Source organism: Pogona vitticeps, chromosome 3 (assembly GCF_051106095.1).
Source record: "Pogona vitticeps strain Pit_001003342236 chromosome 3, PviZW2.1, whole genome shotgun sequence".
Classification (NCBI taxonomy): domain Eukaryota; kingdom Metazoa; phylum Chordata; class Lepidosauria; order Squamata; family Agamidae; genus Pogona; species Pogona vitticeps.
Window position 1 is genome coordinate 111,189,717 of NC_135785.1, and position 16,281 is coordinate 111,205,997.

General features: G+C 41.8%; 1 protein-coding gene across 4 annotated transcripts in view; it reads left to right on the forward strand.

Moving 5' to 3' along the window:
- Nucleotides 1-1,868: 1,868 nt before the first annotated feature.
- Nucleotides 1,869-16,281, forward strand: part of DLG5 (discs large MAGUK scaffold protein 5) — a 154,214-nt gene continuing 139,801 nt past the window's right edge. For all 4 annotated transcript variants that reach the window (XM_020809449.3, XM_020809450.3, XM_020809451.3 and 1 more), the window contains exon 1: nucleotides 1,869-2,404. In XM_020809449.3, the coding sequence (XP_020665108.2) occupies nucleotides 2,005-2,404 (400 nt within the window). In that variant the 5' untranslated portion in view covers nucleotides 1,869-2,004. The remainder of the gene's footprint in view (nucleotides 2,405-16,281) is intronic.

Consider the following 16,281-nt stretch of genomic DNA (forward strand, 5'->3'; position numbering starts at 1 on the left):
CACCCCTATACTGTAGTCCTAAAATGATTATGATGGTTGTGAAGTCAATAATGTTGCGTAAATAGATGAGACAGAATGACAGGCGTTCGCATGTTCGCACGCTCGACTGGCCCTGAGGGGGTCTCATGAAGGTTCCTCCACCTGAAGAGCAGGTATGGGGGGGGGGGAAGAGCCTTCACCGAAGAGCGAAAAGAGCCACGGCAACCGTCATTCATGGCTAACTTTCGTCGTAGCCCCACCATGCTTTTTGGCCGTTCAGGCTGTACCTATTGCGAAGGTGCAGTCGGAGGAGGAGGAGGGAGGGCGAGACCTCACCCGCTTCCTCTCCCCCCCCCCCCACTCCGCAGCCGCCTCAGCCGCCACTCTCGCCCAGAGACAGGGAGCGGTTGGGAGCAAGGAGAGCTCCGCCTCCCTCTCTCCTTCCCTCCCCGCCTTGCCTCGCACCGCGGCCCGAGCCTGGGCTCTCTCCTGATTGACAGCCCGGGCGAGCTATGGCGGCCGCGACGGCAGCGGCGAGCCAGGCAGGCGAAACTTCGCCAGGCAACAGAGCCGCCGGAGGAATCCGCAGCAGGGAGGCGAGCGCGGCGGCGGCAGCGCCTGTAGCCATCATCCCCGCCAGCATCATCTCCTCCTCCTCCTCCTCCTCCTCCTCTTAAGGGCTGCTCGCCCGCGGCTCCTACACTCCCTTCTCTGCCTCACTTTTTCCTTCTTCCTTTCTTCTCCCCGGTTCTCCACTGCTGAGGAGAAGAGAGAGAGAGAGGCGCCGGGAGAGGGAGGAGGGGGGGGGAGGCAGGCAGGCAACCGGCGGTTCTGGCGGCCGGGCTTCTTTCCTTTCGCCCGGCGCTTAGGGGGAAAGACGGCGGCCGGGGAAAATGCCTTCCCCGCGCCCAGGAAAAACTGCGGCAGCAAAAGCCCAGTGCAGCAGCAAATATGGCTGCGTTCGGCTCCTAGGGCTCCCGAAAGGAGGCCCTCGGAGGAACTGAAGCCGCCCCTTTGGCCCGCCGTCATCTCTCCCCCCCTCCTCTCTCTCTTTCTCTCTTTTTGTACAAAAGCCCCCCCTCAAAAAAGGCCTCCCTCTTGGTAGAAGTTGGTGGGTTGAGCTTGGTCTTAAAAGAGATAACATTTTAGGGCAGAGATAAATAAAGCAGAGGGAGTTCTCCGGGAAATCGAGGGCCCCTTCTGCGCTCCCAAGTGAAATTCCCCCCCCTTCGGAACTCTTCCTAGTTTTAACAGGGAAAGAGATAAAAGGGGGGAGGGTGGGGGGAGAGAGAAGAAAAGCAGAAGAAATTTGGGGGTGGGTGGGTAGCGAGTTCTTAGGAAAGGAAGGAGCCTCACCCTTTTTACCCACCCACCCCACAAATGCAGCCCGACTTGGCATAGGAAGGGGCAGTGGTTTGGAAACCACTACCTGTTTGATTCGGATTTGGGGGAGCCGTGGCGGTGAGGCCGGAGGAGGAGGAGGAGGAGGAGGAAGAGGAGGCAGCGAAAGAGCAACAGTTGTTTTCCATTCTGCATAACTTTGCCCGGAGTGTGTGTGCGTGTGTGTGTGAGAGAGAGAGAGATTGAGGGAGAGATTCTTTCTTTCTTTTTGATTTGATCCACCATGGAGGGGACATCGGAGAGAGAAGTTTAGCAGCTGTTTCCCTTGCTTTGTAGTGGGAAAAGAGGAGGTTTTGGATCTCTCTCTTTCTCTCCGCCCATCTCCTGAACCTATTTATCACAAGGGAGGGAGGGTGGCTAGGAGAGAAAAGTTGTTTAGCTCCCTTTGATTACAGGGAGTGGGCGGGGCCTGTTGTGCGGGAAGGAAGGAAGGAAGGAAGGAGGAAGAAGAGGAGGGAAAAGGGAGGACGGGGGGGGGGAGACAGCGAGAAGCCCAAAGCCCGGGCACAAAGCATCTTCCCCTCTTCACCACCCTTGCTTCCCTCCCGACGAGGACGGCTCTCCCTGCCCGGAGGTGAGGAGGACCGGAGTGCCTTCCCAAAGGCTCGAGCGGCGCCGGCTGCCATGGAGCCGAAGCACAAAGAGCTGCTGGCCCAGTGTCACCAGAGCCTGGCTCAGGCCATGACCGAGGTGGACAAGGTGGTCGACCTGCTGGAGGCGGCGGGCGCCTTGAACCCCCGCGACTTGCATGAGCTGCGGGAAGCCGCCGCCGCCGCCGCCGTCGCGGGAGGAGAAGGAGGAGGAGAGGGAGAAGGCGGTGGGGATGCAGGAGGAGGAGGAGGAGGACGGGAGAAAGCCTCTGCCAGCGCTGGCAAGGCCGATCTGCTCATCAAGCTGCTCCTGGCCAAAGATCGGGATCACTTCCAGGACTTGCGCGTGGCTCTGGAGAAGACGCAGCCTCACCTGCTCTCCATCCTTTACCTGAACAGCGGCGTGGCCGGCGCGCAGCCTGGCGAGACGGCTGGTGAGTGGGCACCGGGGAGGGGGGCGGCGGCGGCGGGTGTGTGTGTGCAAGCCTTGCTTGTCTCCCCACCCCTTCTTGTATGTTGTGATGTGGAGGGAGAAGATCTCGGTTGGTAGTTTGGAGGAGACGAGGATAAGGAAGCGAGCCGCTCTTTTTGCCTTGATCACATTGAGGAAAGCGGCAGAGACAGGATAAATAGTGCACAGGTTGCGAGGAGGCGTGTAGCTGGGAAGTTGAGACAGTCATTATTGATTAATCATTCCGCCCCCCCCCAAAATCAGTCCATGAAAACAAAAGCTGTTAAAATAATAATGCAAACGTGTAAGCATGCAAATTTGAACAGATTCATACCTGAAGAGGCATCCAACAACAACTGAAGAGTGACTGCAAAAGCTCCAGTTAAAATTAATAAGAATTAAACAGCATTGAACTTCTGAGGAAAAGAAAAAAAGCTGTATAAGCTCAGTAAGGTGCAATGTATCACTGAGAAATCTTGTATGAGGGGAGGGTTAAGCTTGTTCAAGATTCTGTTTAAGGCAGAAGCTTTCTTGAGGCAGAATGAAGGGACCATATATATATTCAGTTCTTCAAAAAACCTCCAGTTTATGAATGTGGCATATTGTGCTTCTCCATCCACAATTCAAAATGTTAAGAAATAGCCTGATATTGCTGCACAATATAATATTCGCATTGCCAGGAGGAAAAATGATGCCAAGCTTTATACAGCAAAGGACAGCCTGAATGTTGACAGCACCCTTGTCAGCAGTCTAGATGGTCTGCACAATACCCTCTTCAGCTGATAATTGCATTTAAAACCCTAAATGGCTTAGAATCATGATATCCAAGGGATCACTTCCCTTCTCTATTACTGCTGCTGGCTAACCTAAGCCATGTGGCCAGGCCTAGCAGTACATCCTCCTACTTTGGTTTGATTGGGATGCAGTGGAAGGCCTTTTTTGTTGTGGCACCCGGAATATAGAATTTCCTGCTTGGAGAATCATGTTCCTTCTCTCTCAGTGTTCTGAGGATGACTGTTACATTTGTTTTTTAAAAAGATTGTTTTTTGTTGTCTCCTTTTTGTACTTTATCTACAGTTTGAGGCAGAAAGGGAAAACATGTTCCATTAATGTTTTGCCAATTGTGTTCATTACTACATAAGCTGCTTTGATTGCTTCCTTTTGGAATTTGGAAAAGGAGGATTATTTGTAAACTCTTAATTTAAAAGGGCACTATAGCAATTTATAAGAAGGTGGTAGTGGATGATGATGGTGATGAATTTTTCTACCTCTCTTACAATGTTAGAAATCAGGCCAACCAATGAAAACAGTTGGCAAGAGGTATCTAAATCATGTGATTCACTGCAACAGTATATGCAGTAATGTAGTGATATATAGCTTGGAAGGTTTAAAAAATGAACTAGAAACATTCAAAGAAGATGTCTCTCAACTGCTTCTTATCATGATGGTTTCCAGATTGCAAGATAGAATGATGCTGAAAATCAGGTATTGTTTGCTGACAGTAAAGAAGGGCAGAAAATCTGTAGTGTATATCTCAGTGGCATCTAGTTGGCCAAAATGGGATGCAGCATGACTTTCTTTATGTCCACAAAGTCTTCTGGGGTTGAGTTAAGGATGTGAGGAGATCTCGGCAATGTCTCCTTTTTGGGTGAGACTCAATGTCTTGACACAGCAAGATAGTCTATTGAGGACTCATGGCAACCTGGGAGAGCTGTCCTCCAACACAAGATGAAGACACTAAGTGCTCCCCTCTCCCCTTATGGTTTACACAGTTTGTTAGCATCTTTGGCCTTTGTGAAACCCTGTATACATAAAACAAGCACAATTGTACAAGCTGATTGCTCATAAAGAAACAACCCATCAAATGATTCAGTGTTTGAAAAGGCTGTGCAACAACAAGACAGTCGTTATTGTAATTTTCAATTTCACCCAGTCACACAAAAATCGGCTCAGTGAATTCTCTTCAGGCCCAACAAAAACATCTCATCCCAAGAATAATCTTTTCCTGTTTTCTCATTTAGTACACAAGGATGAACCAGGTCACGGTTTACATCCCTGAATTAATTTATAATTGCCATGATCTCTGATCATACAGACATAGATTTCATTTTCTGAATTCTAATGAGACATATACTTCTGTTAAACTCATTGAATTCGCAAACCTGGGTTCAAATCCCGCTAATGCCATGAAACTCAGTGGATTGTTATAGGCCAGTTCTACTTCATAGAATTCTAAGTATGTAAGATATGGTGTCATTTCTGTGTATGAGAAAGAAGATCTTTTGCATCTCTTAATTGCAGTGAATGAATAATCCAGTCACAATTAATACAGAGACAGGAAGAACTACCACCTTGCAAAGGAAGCTTTTTGAAAGGAGGCAAGGCCAGAACAGTGAATCATGTGGGGATATCTACCCCAGACAGCCTTCTCTGTAGGTGGGCACTTTTTAAAAAACTAAAACAAAACCAACATATTCTACTACAGTGCACAGTTTGGAAATTACTGGAGTAAGCGGTGTCTGGGTCAATGTCTGTATTTATCTCTTGGCAAATTGTTCTTACTCTGCATTTCTTTTGCCCCTGTGCTTTATGTATACAAGGCTTTGCTGCCCTCCTCCTCCAGCAGAAGTCACTCTTTTTGCTGAGTAACTTTCAATGCTGCTGCTGCTGCTAATTGCAGTCTATGTTGCATTTCTGAAGAAGCTGCAGGTTTGTGTATTTCATACCTATACCATTACTGTCCCACCAGCAGTTATCGGAAAATGTTGGTAACTGGAAAACAGAGTTGCAGGCTTCTTGTGATCTGTCAGAAGTTCCATGTAGCAGGTTGTATTAATTGCTTAAAGTCAGAAAAGTTGATTGTAGTGTTGCAGTTGTTTCTGTTACAGGGTGACTGAACTGGGATGGCCTGACAGAATATGACAGGAGTTTATTCTGCGTGTGCTTAGACTGGGAACCCAGGCTTCCTGTGATTGTTCCCACTTGGGAGTCACTTGGTTTTAGTTAAGAGCTGGTTGGAATGAAGCGACAGTAGGCATATTTTCCAGTTTTCTTCTGTGCAGAAAATTTCTGTGAAAGGGTTTTGCCAAAACATTTCTCTGCACATTGTCTCAGAAAGATATTGTTTCTTCTAGAGGCTTGTACAAATATCAAGGACTGTGCAGGTCTGGAGTGTGAGGTGGATTTGATGTCTCTTCAGCTCCCCAGGAAAACTTGTCTACACATATTAGCCTCTTGGTTCCTCCCACCTTATGTATGACTCTCCCCCCCCCCCCACATCCCTTCGTTTTCTTCAAAGCTAAGAGTTTGCAGTCAGAAGGTTTAACTCAGTCTTTAGTCCCAGCGAAAGTAAACCCGTTGAATCAGTGGGACTTGCTTTACAAAAGTCATTTTCACTCCGCAGGTCTACCCTAACTGCAACTAACAGTTGGAGTTTGCCCAGATTTAGCAAACCTATGTTAGCTAGGTCAGTAAACATTTTGAAGATAGTTAAAATTTGTTTTCTTTTTATTCTCTTTCACCAAAGAAATGGTATGTTCTAGCCATTCTCAATGGGGGCCATATGGTCCCCTGGCACATTTAAAGGGGGCCACAGACTGTAAGCAGTTCTTCACACACCACCTTATAAGGTTTGTTACACGACTTATACAATCCTGATTCAGCCTGTATTTCTTTCATCTTGTGTTTATGGCTGAGGCCAAAAGGAAAAAAAAAAGATTGGGAATGGCTGATTTCTAGTTATGTGTACAGTAGGATGTCTGAAATATTTTAGTAGAAAATTTGATACATGGGTGAAATTTCCCACATCTTACCTTCTTATAATTTCTTGTTTCAAGTGCTTTTCCAATCAGTCACACTCATTTCTAGAATTCAGGCTACTTAGATTGTAAGCCACAGCCAAGGAAGGATACAACAAACCTGCTCTGTCTGTCTGTCTGTCTGTCTGTCTGTCTGTCTGTCTGTCTGTCTGTCTGTCTGTCTGTCTGTCTCTAAAACAAAGCAACTCAGGTGGTCAGCCTGCCCCAGAGGGTGTTCTTGAACAGCATGAAAATGCTTTGAGTTAAACTAGCTTGAGACAAATCTGTCCAGTTTTTCTTCCCGAAGGCACCAAATGTAGAAGGAAATGTGAACCAGTGGTTTATATGCTTGAGGTGATTTCCAGTACTAACAATTAGTGGGAAAATCAATTTGGGTGTCTGTGGGTTTTTTTCCACCCCTACAAGGCTTTTAACATACAGTATGTGCTTGAGGTTATATAGCATATAGATCCTTCCCATTTGGATCTCTTTGTATGATTATTGTAAATACAGTACTGTTGTTATGCCCTTGCTTACATTTGTTTGGATGGGGGGGGGAAATAAATGGAAGGCATATCCAAATTAGTTATTTTAAACTGCTTTAGGTGATACATCTTTCTCCCAGAGAAAGAGTTGTAGTTCTATGATGATACTGCAGCCTCTGTATGGGACAACCCTAGTCACCTCACTAATCTTCATCCTCTGTGGTTTACTGGAAGCTTAACCATGCCTAATTGTGTAGTTTTGGCCTACCTGAACACTGGACCTTATACAGTAGACAATTTAGTGAGCTTCATTTTGTTACTGTTGCAAATATGCCTTCTCTATAACTTTCTTTACTACTCCTGAAGTGGAAATTTGCCTTCTTAATTATTTAAATATTATATCCAAGGAAGATATATTTGTTTGTGTATATAAAGTAAGGGAAGTGCATCTGCTTTGACTGTGTCACATTTGTTTCCATTTGGCTTAACTGAAAGCATTTTTCCTCAACAAGCTTTTTCTTATTTAGGGTATAGTTAATGAAGGGATTTAAGGCCAACACATTAATTTAACGGGCTTGTTTGGTGACAACCAATCACCTGTTTGAATAGGCTTTCTGGAGTTTGAAGTGATAAATGGTTTGCTGTGTCTTGAATATGATGAAGCGGCCCAAAATGCTCTAGTTGCTGTTCTTTGCGAACAGTCTGAATTAATTTTAGTGAATGTTTTAAAAACTCAAATCTGAAGTGTTGCTGTTTCAGGGAGCACTGCTCCTGAATGTCATTGTTAGATCGTGGGATTGTAGGATCTGCATTTTTTTGCAATTTTTAAAATTCATGAGACCAAGAATGCCACTGTACACTGACCTATAGATAAGTCTCATTGAAATAAGCAGCTCTTGCTGCTAAGTAACGAAAAACAGAATTGGGTTGTACTGCAGCCACTTAAGTTCTGTTGCTTTGTCTTCACTCTGCTTTTGAAAGGTGGAAATGAAAGACTAATGGTTCTGCCTGCTTGTAGAATATTCTAAGTGCTTGAACAGTATATGGGTATGTATATGTATATATTCAAGTTTTATATACATTTGCTCACATGTGCTCATGCACTCAAAGTGAATAGTTGGATTTCTGTGCGAAGTAAGAAATTAGCTGCTCACAAGCAAGGTACCTTCAGTGAGCCTTCAGTGAGTATTTTCCCCTAACAAAAGCAATGTAACTATTTTATATGTCATACTTAACATTACATGTGGTGCTAGATAAATATTAGGTACAGTGTGATACATTATATGCAGTGTTTACTGTTTATGTAGCACTGTTGTGTTTAATAGGGACAGAGAGCTTTTATTTGAAATGGTTTAGGACTAGCCCACCAGAAGTAATTGGTAAACCCATTGAGGGCAAGTCCCTAGTTAGGAAGATGTCCAGTGGCGGATAGAATCCTCGTTTTGACTTCCCAGAGAGTTGAATACCACATAAGAAGCAGAAGGAATTTCTGGAGATGTCTGTTTCTGTTCTACCTTTTCTGCTGAGTCTGTGTTTCTAGCAAAGGACTTAGGATTTGCGTGTGTGTGTGTGTGTGTGTGTGTGTGTGTGTGTGTGTGTGTGTGTGTGTGTGAGAGAGAGAGAGAGAGAGAGAGAGAGAGAGAGAGAGAGAGAGAAATTGATCATCACCACAAATAAGAGGTGGACAGTAATCTAAGCCACTGTTTTGCCTGCCAAGTCATAACTTTGGATTCATTAGTCTTCCAGCCCTTATTACTTAGACTGGCTATGTTTGCACTTTTCCTTACACAACAACTTACGTGAAAAGATATTAGAGAGCAGTTTAGGACTCCTTAAAAAAGTCAGTTCCCTTCCCCAGTAAAGGAAAAGAAGTAAGGGATGAATGTGACTAAATGTAGCTTCAGTTTTGTTGCACAGCAACTGTTATGGTTTATGTATGTGCCAGACGTTCATATTAAGCCTTCATTTATGGATGACACATTTTCACTGTCATCTCTCTCTTTTTAATCTCTTGACAGGGATACATATGTACTGTCTTTCCCCAAAAGTAAGATAGGGTCTTATATTAATTTTTTGCTCCAAAAAACACATTAGGGCTTATTTTCAGGGGATGTTTTATTTTTTTTTCATGTACAACAATCTACATTCATTCAGATACAGTCATGTCATCGTCTTCTGGTTGTTGCACAATGGTGGAGGGCGGGGTTTCACTTAACTAGGGCATATTTTCGGGTTAGGGCTTATATTACGAGCATCTTGAAAAATCAAACTAGGGCTTATTTTCAGGTTAGGTCTTATTTTCAGGGAAACAGGGTAGCTGCATCCTGTATACAGTATTCAGAAGTAAGTCCCATGTTGCTTAAATGGGGCCCACTCTCCAGTAGTGTTGTAGACTTAGTTAATTGCTTTATACATTTTTAAAGATACTAAATTTAAGACATTATCTAACAATCTGCTAGGACCGCTGTAAAACTCAACAGGAAATTTATATTGGATGACAAAGCAAAAAACAAAACAAAAACCCATAAATGAAATCAATAAAAAGTGGACTGAATAGAGACTCTTGACAATTTATTTTCCTGAGTCAGGGCACTGATGCATTGCAGCTGATACATCAATACCAAATTAAAAATCAGCAACTCTGAAGGACAAAAGGCTGTATCTCAGTCTTCTGAATCTTCCCATATTCTTCCAAAATGAATGTAAACCTGGAAATACAAGGGCATAAGAAGAACTCTGGTGAATAAGACGCAAGCCCTGCCTGATATCAAGATTTTGTTCTCATCCAGTAGCCAGCCACTTGCCCTTGGAAAGCCAACAAGGAGAATGTGAGTGCAACAGGACCTCCCTGGCTCAGGTTCCCTGAAGTAGTTTCACAGGCACAGTTTCTCTGGAATGGGGTATAATACACAGCCATCAATGGCTCTGTCTTCCATGATTCTGTCTTAATTCCCATTTAAACCATTCAAATTTATGGTCATCGGTACATGTTGTGGTAGTAGATTTTGTAGTTTTACTGTGTACGTTGTTAAAAAATGCTTGTTTTATATGTCCAGAATGCCCTGCTATTCAGCTTAATGCAATGACAGTGGATTCTACCATTACGAGAAGGAAAGCAAAATACCTCCTTTTTTGTCTTTGTGGCATTGTGCATAATTATATGTTACTTAATGTGTTCCCTACTTACCCTTTTTGTAAACTTAAAAGCCCCAAACATTTTAGACTTTCTTGATAGGGGAGTAGCTCCAGCCTCTTTATCATTTGCCTTTTCTGCATATTTTCCTCCTGTATGGTGCCTTTTTGGAGTTACAGTAAGAGAACATGGGTACAGTTGGTTAGATGCTGTCAGTTTCTGTGTTATGCTTGTTTGCAGTTGTCATTAAGGTTTAGAAATTGCCTCAGTTCCTCAAACCTCTCTTCTGAAAATGGCAGTTCAGCTGTCAGTATCTTCTCTGTCTCCTCTACAATGAAGACTGAGTGTTCAGCTTCCTTATCATCCTTTTGTGCTCCTCTAAAAACAGAGGAAGCTATTGAGACAAACTGTTGGTCCATCTGTCCAAGTATGGTTGTCACTGACTGGCAGTAAATCTCCAAAATTTCAGGTTCATATTCTTAACCAATTTGTTTCATCTGATATATTTAAAATATATTTTTGTGAAGAATTTTGTAAGTCTCAGTGTTATCAGTGAGATGCACCTTTTTTTGCTTCCCTCATTACCTGCTTATGTTTCGTCTGTACAACTGTTGTACTGTATTTGGTTCTTCTTTTGTTTGTTTAATTATTTGTTGCATTTATATATCTCCCATCCAGTGGCAAGAAACTACTGTGGATAGTTTACAAAATCAGACACATACCCATAACATAAATAACTAGACCAAACATAAGCATAATATAGCAACTCCCCCCACAACAACAACAGCTAAATCAACTACAGCTATACATGATGGGCTGGGAAATCTCTCACAGGGGGAGGATGTTCCTGAAAGCTCCTTTGAATAACTCCATTTTAACATGCTTCATGAAATACAGGAGGGAGGGAGCTTGGTGTACTTCAACAGGCAGCACATTCCACAATGTTGCAGCCACCACCGAGAAGGCCAAGTTCCTGCTGGTTGTTTTCTGAGCCTCCCTCAGGGTAGAACTCACAACAATGAAGCCTGAGATGATTGAGTGGTGTGGGTAGAAGATCTTAAGGAGATACACTCGGACAAATACCGAGGTCCCAAACCATTTAGGGCCTCTTAAGTTAAAATTAAGAAATGTGGCACGTGGTGGCGCTGCGGGTTAAACAGCAGTCGTAAGATCGAATCCACACGAGTGAGGTCCCATCACTTGTCCCAGCTCCTGCCAACCTAGCGGTTCGAAAGTATGTAAAAATGCAAGTAGATAAATAACTACCACCACGGTGGGAAGGCAATGGCGTTCCGTGTCTAGTCGCACTGGCCATGTGACTACGGAAACTGTCTTTGGACAGACGCTGGCTCTACGGCTTGGAGATGGGGATGAGCACTACGCCCTAGAGTCAGACACGACTGGACTAAATGTCAAGGGGAACCTTTACATTTACCTAAGTTAAAATTAGCATGTTGAATTTGGCACCTGCTGCAACTTCCATATCACTTCCAAAGGCAGCTCCACATACAGAGCATTGCATTAATGTGTCCTGAGATTACCAGTGTATGAACAAATGTGATCAGGGATTTCTTGCCCAGGTAGAGCCACAACTGTGAAGGTTGCTTTGGACAATGCTTCCATTTTCTGAAGGAAATCTTTTTCTAACAAGTCCCATGGCACTTTGTCTTAACCACACCAGTTGATCTCTTGGACTTGGTAGTGCATTTTTTAACCTACAGACAGTATGTATTTTAGTAGAACTTCTAGTATTGTGTCATTGAGTGGCCCACAAGGATTCTAGAAAAACATCACTCTCTTGACTTCATTTCAATTTTCTTTTTAATATTTTCCTTCCTTCCTTTTTTGTTAGAATCAAGTATGATGGTACTGAAGCATTTAATACTAGGCTTTTTGACCACTGAAGAGTAAGTCCAGTGTTGTTTCTCCTGTGGTCATCCAAGATGAAAGCGGGGATAGTATTTACATATCTATTTTTGGCCAGATGTTTTACCCCTGTGTACACAAATAAGGAAGAAAGAGAAGTGGTAGTCTAGGTAATCTCATTTTTCTTAAAACCGGAATCAATGCTGGGCCTTAGACAACTACGAGGGAAGAATCAGCAGCTATAGGTGGAATTGAGACTGCTGTTTGTTACCTAGACAAAACGTTGACCTGTTCTGGGAATCTTCAGTTGAAATTGAGCCAGTGGGCTGCCTAGATGAATGCATTCACCATGGAGCCTAAGAGCATATTGAAGCCCAGGGAGCACTTTAGCTTCTGAGTGCTATAGTGCAAAGATATAGGGATTTCTAGTTATAGCCTCAGAAGCTCCTGGTAACATATTATGGGTTGCAGAAGAATTCCCTGAAAAAAAAAATCCCTATTCCCTTCTCCATTTGTTTCCAATTTTCTTATGAGCAATATTGTAGCGAAAATCAGTACATACTTTTCCCTGGGATTTTCAGGACTCTGTGTTTAGAGTATTGTATCAGGAAAATTAAATAGCAGTATCACACTGGGGTTCCATTGAGGATATCTGCAGGTTGCTTAATTGAAGAATCATTTAATAGATGCCATACCATCAAAATTTTCTGAACATAGGACTAAAAGCTATTGGTATGTCAGGGAAAATTCAAATTATACACTTCATTTGCTCTGGGAGCTTTTAAGTTTTAGTTGTATATTTTAACAACTTTACTCTACCTGCTAGATTGGTGTCCTATATACTCATAGCAAGCCTCTGAGCATATAGGACACCAAAAACAGATCCTTACATGACACTGTCCACATACAAGAGGGAGGTCCTTGGTAGACTCAGGGAACCCTGACAGTTGTAGTTGTGTGTTTTTTAAAAAACAGGGAAAATTAAGAGGAAGGGGACTCTAACCAGCCCAGTGTGAACTGATTAGCATTTTTAGTAAGCAGCAGAATGCAAACTGATTGGATATAAAAGGGGAAAGGAGACATAGAAGTACAGCAGAGTATTTAGAAAGAATTTGTAGCTGACTTTCTGGAACCTAGAGCAAGAGCATCTTACACTGCAACATTTTGTTGCCACTCCCACATGTTCTAACTTATTTGTATTTTTATACTGCTTTTCTTTTGCTGATGTTAAATAAATAGTTACACAATGCTGTCATTGTACTGTACTGTGAGTATTGTTGTTGGTTTTACTGTGATGACTATTCACAGTAAATGAATAATCATTGTATTGATTGTTCAAATTGTACCGTGATTTAACTAGTGTTGATTATTCATTTTCATATAAACCTGATTGTTACACAGTACTGTATTGTATTCCGCTGTTTCTTAGAATCACTATGAGTGCATGAATTGTAGGAAATGCGGTTTAAAAGAATGTGAATTGAATTGGAATAAATTAGCAGCTCAAGTGATTTTTTTCCTCTAAAAATGCTTCATTTTTATTTTTTATTTCCCCATTTGTGATTCTGAAGAATTCAGAAGCATTGGAAAATAAAAAGAAAGCATGGAGTAGTATTTTTGCAAGATGAATTGCTCCCTTATTGTTGAAGACGCTATAGATATATGCTGAGTAGAAAAGTTAATAGAAAAACAGATCTGTCCACCCCAACCCTCCCTTTTAAAAATCTATTTTAAAATGGAGTTGTTCTTAATGCAGAGTTTCAGCAACCCCTGTATTAGCTGTCCTTTACCCTTTCCAAATGTTGTCTGAGACCTGTAGCTGTTCTAAAGCAGCCTTCCGCAAGCTAATACCCCTCAGATCAGTAGTTCTCGACCTTTGTTAACCAGATGTTCTTGGACTAAAACTCACAGAAGCCTTCACAACTAGCTGTCCTGACCAGGATTTCTAGGAGTTGTAGTCCAAGAACATCTGAGAAACCACTGCCTCAGATGTATTAGATTGCAGCTCCTGTGATCACCAGCCACTATGGTTGACCATGAAATGTTGACTGGGAATTTTTGGAGTACTATGGTTTATTTCAGTTCTTAAAATACGGTAAACATGTGCAAATCTCAAGTTCTCTAGCCTGGTTCAGATTTCTATTTCTTTTACAGTATTGTGTGAAAGAAATGGATATATGTTAAGACACCCCCTAAAGAAATCTATTCAAGAGAGAGAAGAACCTCATTTCATATTTGTAAACCTTCAGTTCTCTGACATCAGTCAAGAACAGTCATTTCTATCCTATTGTGCTTCAGTTTTGTGGAAAATCATGATATTGTAACAGTGCAGGATAACATAACTTAAGCAAGCATTGTCATTATGCAAGAGAAAGCCATGTCCTCATGGAAATCACCACTTTTCGAATGGCAATGCCTGCTGAAGTAGTGTGATGCCTCTTTACTATGCTTATCAGGACTTTCTGCTCAGTTGGCAGTTCAGTAGGGTACTGGCCTGAATCTCCCCCTAGACAAAGTAATTCTGGCTGGAGAAGAAATGTGAGATTGAAATATTTTATAGGAGGAGATACAGATAGTTGTATAAATGCCATAAATGTTTCATGTGATTAAATTTGTTCTGTTGCTCTGATGTTTGTTGTTTGCAGTAGTGATATACTGTGATGTTCAGTATTACTACACAATTTAACTCAACATTGGGGTTTACTGAGGCAAATGTTGTTGCTTTCTGGAGATTTGGAAGCAGTTGATAATGCATGCAGTCATCAGGTACATAAACTCGTTGCTTATTGTGTGTATACTCATATTGTTGTTGTTTCAGATAAGAAGGTAATGTGTAGTTTAGTATTGTTTCTTCTGTTGTGCTTTGTTATTGGATAAAACAGAGAATATGTATGTTTTTTTTAAAAAAAGAATTCCAAACCTTATTTTCTTTTACATTGTTGATGGCTTCTACATGCATCTCTTGTTTTATATATCGTGCCTGCTGAAACAGTAAAATTTTAAAATCGGACCAAATAGTACAGTATTTCCCAGCAAAATGAAATATTTTTCCAACTTGGAATAGACCTATTGAAATCAGTAGAGCTAAGTTATTTGCATAATTCTTACTCATTTTGGCAGGTCTTTCCTATAGGGACTAATCTTGGATACAATCATATGGGTTGTATATAATACGGTTTATTTTCTTAAAGTATCAAAGTGAATATAGATTCGAAAATACATGTGTGATATTTTGTTCTGAAGAAACTTGTCTGGAAAAGAATAGGCTTTCACTAACACTTAAAGTCCACATATTTATAGAGATCTTACACCTCTAGAAGGTGCCTACCCTTTGAGATTTCAGATAACATTATCTAAGCACCCACTGCAGTATTGTGGGAGAGAAACATAAGCAAAAAATAGGAAAGAATTATGGAAAGCCAAAATACATATTTCATCGTGTGTTGTTGTTGTACATAAAAAAATACCAGACACAGTCATTCCAAATTATAAGAACATTTACTGGTATTAGATACAGTCAACACCTGTAACCCAACACCTAAGTATCTGTTAAATATCAGTGCACTATGTATGCTGTTCCTAATACCATGTTTCCCCGAAAATAAGACAGGATCTTAATTTTTGCTCCAAAAATGCACTAGGGCTTATTTTCAGGGGATGTTTTATTTTACAGTCATGTCATCTTCTAGTTGCTGCACAATGCTGCACAATGGTGAGGGTGGGGTTTCACTTAACTAGGGCTTATTTGGGGGGTAGTGCTTATATTACAAGCATTCTGAAAAACCATACTAGGGCTTATTTTCAGGTTAGGGAAACAGGGTACTGCCATTTTTTTGTAGCTCTGATGGTGTTATTTCTGAGACCTGCAACTGCTTATAGTGCTGTGTGAAATGTCTTGATATTATTCCCAAAGCCCCAATGACTACAGGGACCACTGAAGTGTGTTTCATCCACAAGCAAGATGTTTCGATTGCCAGGTCTTTGTATTTTATTAGTTTTTCTAACTTTATTTTCAGCTCTGGCATCCCCTGGAATTGCAATGTCAGTGACCCAGATGTTGTTGTTGTTGTTGTGGTGGTGGTGGTGGTGGTGGTGGTGGTGATGATGATGATGATGATGATGATGATGATGATGATGATGATGATGATGATTATTATTATTATTATTATTATTATTATTATTATTATTATTATTATTATTATTATTATTATTATTATTATTATTATTATTATTATTATTATTATTATTATTATTAAATTGAACTGACTCATAACAACCCTCTCCAGGTTTTCTCAGTTTAAAGTGTTCAAGAAGTGGTTTGCTTGTCTCTTCTTCTGGTGGCATTCTGAGACCATGCAGTTTTCCCAAGATTGCCCATGAAGCAGGGCATGTAATCATGTAATCCCATCAAGCCACACACATTCCAAGTGATCTCAGCTGGCCTCTTTCTCAGGAAGTACAGTCAGGATTTGAACTCTTGATCTCTAGGTCCTCATCTAGGCACTCCAACCAGCTGATAATTGAAATATGATTTTGATTTATTTGAAGCCATCTTGACCAATTGTATACAGTGGACCCT